We start from the raw sequence: 5642 nt of genomic DNA, 5'->3' as shown, positions 1-5642 counted from the left end.
CACAACTTACATATAATTCAATGACTAATAGAAAAAAAATAATTAAAAATATTTAACTTGTTTATATTTAAAAAATTAATAAATATCAAATGAAGATAACATGTATATATTTATAAAAAAAAATTAAAACAATGTCATTAGGTTTAAGTAATTTTACCTTAAGTATTTATAAATATGATGTGTTTTAAGTAAAATTTAATTGGAGATTTAAGGGGTTAGCGGCCTTTTTTTCCGCAAAAAAACATAATTGTTTAACTTAAACAAGATCCTTTTCCTTTCTAAAATGTTTTCTTTTTCTCATGCGCGACACTAAAAACCTCTAATTTCTTCCCTTAAAATCAATATCCTCAAAACACCCCCAATCTCACCCCTCCGTTGCCCTTTTCACTAAAGAAACTCTCCAACAGCAGCATCTCCATTGTCTAGGTGTCTCTTGCTTCCCTGGCACTGGAGGAAGAGGTGTGGCTGCTCTCTGGCCGATTAGCAAAGGAGAGTTGCTTCTTAAAGTTCCAAAATCTGCCTTAATCACAACTGACTCTCTTCTTTCAAGAGATGAAACTTCGTCTCTTGCACTCAAATCCCATCCTTCTCACTCTTCTACCCAGGTTTGCTTTTGTGTTTCAGTATTCGGTATATGTTTTAATCTGCGTTTCAACCAAACACAACGACTGGACTAAAGTAATTTGCCTATTTTCATTTGCAAGGCAGGTATTCACTGTTTGTTTGTTATATGAAATCAATAAAGGAAAGGCTTCTCCATGGCACCCTTATTTTCTGCACTTGCCTCGTAGTTATTCCATACTCGCCACTTTCGGTGAACTTAAAACGCAAGCCTTGCAAGTTCTGTCTCTTATTTTACCTCTTTTGCTTTTGCTTTTGCTTTCTCACATTTCCTTCGCTTGTATTTCTTTTTTTCTTTTTTTTTTCTTTCTAACCTTGCTATTTATCTCGTTCTTAGGTGGATTATGCCATCTGGGCTGCTCAGAAAACTGTCACAAAAGCTAAATACGAGTGGGAACAAGCCTTCACTCTCATGAAGGAACTTAAGTTTAAGCCTCTACTTCTCACTTTCAGGGCTTGGATTTGGGCTACTGGGACTGTAAGTTCACAGTGTTTATGCTTCTCTGGGTTTTTCTTTTTCGGTTTTTATTTATGTTGGATAGCTTCAACTTAGACTATTATGCACATTTCACCCGCATGCGTATGGATAAATATCTGGATAAACAAGCATACATGGGCTCCTAATTTATCTTCTCGTGTCTCTACTTAACATTTTCCTACATATTATTGCTTTGATAAAGGTTCAGATTATTGCTCGGGACAAAATATCGCAGACTTCCGGAAATATATGTTATTTATGCAAACATTTCTTAGTAGGAGGAGATTAAAATTTTGGAGTGTCAAACAAATAAGACTGTTTGAAAAGTTCAGAATTGGAACGAACTACTGCTTTAAAGTATCTGTATGGATGGTTACGTCATCACCTAGAGTATGGTACTCTTGCGCCACTGGAGCTTGCTAATTCTTTGTATTATGCATATGTAAGTACACTAGGGTATAATTCTTTGTTTATTTTTTGTTAGTTTTTTTCTTTTGGACAATGCCTTGATATTGCAATCTTGTTTGAGTGTAAGCTGCTTCCTCTAATGTTACTGTGGGATAGTTTGCTTATGTTGTGAATGCTGTGATTACAAGAGTGTCTTTTTGCATATGATTTCTATGGCTGAAGTGATTATATTTTGGACTTAGAGTTTTACATACGGTGAAAGGATATAATTTTCCTTAAGATTACTAGAAGCTTATCCCTAACATTACATTTTGGAAATGTTATTGTTATATTCTAGTGTTAATCAAAGTGTTTTCTGCCATACTTGTGATAACCCAACATGTCAATCTTTTGTGTGCCAAACTCATATGGGTTGCATCATCTTTTCCTCTATTTTTCTTCTTTCTTATCTTTCAATGGTAAAGTGATGCATTGGTGTGTTATACAGCTCTCTTATAGGGTTGAATTATTTACTTGCTCCATCTTTGTAACCTTAGGCTGCTAAAAAGATGCTCCAAATAATATGTTGCACGTAGTTGGACCTTAGAAGACAAACTAGCTCTTCTATTCAGCTCCATGTAATTAATTATTTGATTTAGATGATTTTATTATGCACTTACTCAATTTACATATACCCTTGATCATCCCTTCCAAAATGCCTTTTTTAATGCATTCAGATCTTGCATATGCAGTTTGATTTGTTTAGCCTCTGTTACTGAGATTGTCCATTTAAAATTATTTGATGATAAACTTCCCTTTGCCTGTGGTAGCCATATTTTCAACACTATTGAATTTAGTCTTTTGGTCTATGTCTGGATCTTTAGGCACTAGATTTGAAGCCAAACTATGTGCGTGCTTGGGCAAACATGGGTATCAGTTACGCCAACCAGGTTTGTTATCTCTTGCGCCGTTCTCTCATTGTCTTGACATTTATGAAAAGGGAATTGCATCTCTTACTTTAAGTCTCCATTTCCTTTTGCATATTAAATTTGTGCTTATTAATTAAACAACATAAATGATATTTTTTTAATCTCCTTAATTATTTGGGTCGATCCTACATAATAGTCAAATTTATTAATCAACTACCCACTATTATGTGTGTGACTTAAGATTGAGTCTAGATTTCAGCAATTTTTTAATGTAGTCAATGTTATTCAGAATTTTTTTAATGTAGTCAGTGTTATTTAGAATTTTTTAATGTAGTCAATGTTATTCCGGTATAAAATATAGTTGGTACTAATTATATGAGTGCTTACCGATTGATTTTGCCTTTACCGACCAAAGTATGGTATATCGGTAGATAAAAAAATGAATTTTAAAATATAATTTTAGATTTAAAGTTAAATATTTTATTCTTTATTTTGGATTTGTAGAAGATTAAAATATGTCATAAGTCCATGTATGCTTTTAAATTTTGAAATTTACTCTCTATACTTTTATTTTCAAGAATTTAGTTTATCTATTTTTTAGATTTTAAAACAATGTTAATAGTTGGACTTAAATTTTGGATTCGGAAAAATATATGGACTAAATTCTAAATTTTTTAATAGTAGAAGGATTTAATGCATATTTTTAAATTTTTCGAATTATGGATAGTATGGGATGATTTATTGTTTAATTTATGGAATACTTTTTTCACTCGTTCATTTTGAAATTGTTTAGTGATAGATTGTATTTGCAAGGCTTATTAAAAAGTATTTTATATTATTGATTAATATTTTATATTTAATATTTATAAATATTATATAATTTTTTTAAATAACAATAAATATGAAATAAACCAGATAATATTGACTTTATTAATAAAAATAAAAACAATCAAATCTATTTAAGTGCATATATTTTTTTAATCAATTAAAATTATTTTTGGTTTGGTTTTGAAGATCACTTATCCACAAAGCATAACTCATTCTATAATCCATCAGATTTATGCTTCTTTTTTCTTTTTTTTAGTGTTTTTGTTATACTTTTCGGTGTTCAACCTTATGAAACAGTTTTTATATTTGTCTTTTTTAAATCTTTGGGTGTTGTCATTTTTTTGATAGTTTATTGCCTGTTATGTGTTTTATTTTTTTTTTCGATTGTTTATTTCCCTTTGATTTAACGACATTTTCTTGCAAATCTTTGAATAATTGAATCCTAGAATATATGTGTTTGAAATTTATTGATGTGGTCTGTGAGTTACTTTTTTGTTGTTTTATGTTGTTTATTATGATTTACTAAATAAGAGAACCTAAATTATGAAAAAAATAGGTGTCTGAAAAAAATGGTAGTTTTAATTATTGTTTACTGCTTGAAGTTGAATGCTGTCCATATATGATTTTGAATGCTAGAAATTTGCAGGATTTAATTTCCTGCTTGAAGTTGATTAAGCCATGCTATAAATGCAAAATATTTATATGCTGTTCACATGCTAAATTAACCATTACTAAGCTTAAAATTGATCTATTCGAATGTGTTAAATTCATTGTTCAAAGTGATGTTATTTATGCTAATGTATTGAGTATATTAAGTTGTGCAATTTGATGTTATATGTGGCGTTAATGTTGACTTGTTAATTGCATATTTTATTATTAATTTGACGTTATATGTGTCATTCATTAACTTTTGTTTCTTTTTTCTCAGGTTTGAGTTTTTGTTGGATGCATGGTTCAGGATTAGCTGAATTCATGCATTGTGACGACTTGTTTGAGCTAATTGCTGATCTAAAAAGTGTGCATTCTATCATTATTTTGTTCTATTTGTATTTTGTTAGATTTTTGGTGTAGTATGATAAGTGCGGTATTTTGTTTGATTGTTATTGATAAACTTTCTATTTGGTGGGATATATATTTATATCATAGATATTATTCTTCTTCTCAATATTTTGATAATGAATTTTAATTTTTTTTATATTTTTCATAACTTTTATAATATTTTATTTTTTTAAAATTTTATGACCTTTAGCGGCGTTTGTGGGAGAAGCGCCGCTAAAAGTCATGACCTTTAGCGGCGTTTTTTAGATAAACGCCATAAACTTTAGCGGCGTTTCCTATAACGGCATTTTTTGCAGCGCTTGAAAAAATGTCGTAAATAGTTTTAGTAAGCGTCGCTAAAAGCCTAAAAAGACGCCGCTAAAAGTCAGTTTTGCTATAGTGAATAAATGAATGTTCAGAGAGAATTTTTATTCTTAAGTTTGTTCAAATGTAAGCATAATTTCTAATTTTATCTAAGTTATTCTTATGTTATCTTGAGTGATGGAATGCTTGTATGCTCCTTAGTCTTACGTAGTATTTACAATGAAAAATTGATTTCTTTAGAAATTGACATGCATGAAAGTTTAAGTCTTTAGAATTGACTTAGTAACTTTCTTGAGGTGAAATTCTAGGAGGTATAAGAATCTTATATGATATGGACACAGTTTCTTTTGATCGTTTGAGCCTTTCAAGTTGACCATATTAAATTAACCCTTGCAACTTAATTTTTGAGCTTAATGTCCTGTTTATTGCTAATTACCTACATCATAAGTCGTAATATCGTCTTTTTTAATTTATCCTTGTAACACCTTTTACCCGTATTCGACACCGGACATAAACTCACACAATCATACAAAACTGAGACATGAATTTCCGTCCAAATTTAACACTTTTCATTCACAAGCATATTGTCCCTCATATGGGTCCAAGAAGCCTAAAACCTACATTGGGTCGTTTGTGAAACTTAGAAAAATTTCTAGTTTTGGAGGGCCACACACCCGTGTGGATTGGGACATGCCTGTGTGGTTAGGTCATGTGGCAAATTAAATTCCAAAATCAAGAGCAGATTTCAAACGGCCTGGCCACACGCCCATGTTCTGAGGCCGTGTCCTTCACATGGCTGAGACACACGGTCGTGTATCTACCCGTGTGTTTACTACGGGGTATTCAGTTTTACCTAATTAGGGTTCAAGGGGCACATGGTCGGATCACACGCCTATGGGGCAGACCGTGTATCACACATGGTCTAGACACACACTCGTGTGTCTACCCGTGTGGACAACTATAAGGCTATTTTCCAAGCCTTTTGCCACCCTTAGATACTCACATACTTAGACATATTTCATGGCACACAACATGTC

General features: G+C 31.6%; 1 protein-coding gene across 3 annotated transcripts; it reads left to right on the top strand.

Annotated features, from left to right (window-relative positions):
• The first annotated feature begins 290 nt into the window (after positions 1 to 290).
• LOC107938447 (protein SET DOMAIN GROUP 40) lies at positions 291 to 4438 on the top strand. Of its 3 annotated transcripts, none has more exons than XR_001694916.2 (6): positions 291 to 605; positions 709 to 840; positions 959 to 1099; positions 1308 to 1541; positions 2371 to 2436; positions 4172 to 4438. XR_001694916.2 is itself a non-coding variant. In XM_016871617.2 (5 exons), exons 1-5 carry the CDS (start codon positions 553 to 555, stop codon positions 4175 to 4177), a joined length of 402 nt encoding a protein of 133 aa, XP_016727106.1. In that variant the 5' UTR covers positions 300 to 552; the 3' UTR covers positions 4178 to 4438. The 3 variants fall into 3 exon arrangements, 1 of the variants encoding a protein (XP_016727106.1); XR_005928433.1 differs by having other exon boundaries at positions 303 to 605; positions 705 to 840; positions 1302 to 1541; XM_016871617.2 differs by lacking the exon at positions 1308 to 1541 and having other exon boundaries at positions 300 to 605; positions 705 to 840.
• Positions 4439 to 5642: the final 1204 nt, after the last annotated feature.

The sequence above is a fragment of the Gossypium hirsutum genome, chromosome A06 (assembly GCF_007990345.1).
Source record: "Gossypium hirsutum isolate 1008001.06 chromosome A06, Gossypium_hirsutum_v2.1, whole genome shotgun sequence".
Classification (NCBI taxonomy): Eukaryota; Viridiplantae; Streptophyta; class Magnoliopsida; order Malvales; family Malvaceae; genus Gossypium; species Gossypium hirsutum.
This window is presented reverse-complemented; position numbering and strand designations above follow the sequence as displayed.

Bases quoted from the DNA above. Each gene is read 5' to 3' on its own strand.
- LOC107938447 (XM_016871617.2), top strand. From the start codon at position 553: ATGAAACTTCGTCTCTTGCACTCAAATCCCATCCTTCTCACTCTTCTA. The intron at 606-704 runs GTTTGCTTTTGT...TTCATTTGCAAG, and splicing joins CTTCTCACTCTTCTACCCAG to GCAGGTATTCACTGTTTGTT. The intron at 841-958 runs GTTCTGTCTCTT...TCTCGTTCTTAG, and splicing joins TTAAAACGCAAGCCTTGCAA to GTGGATTATGCCATCTGGGC.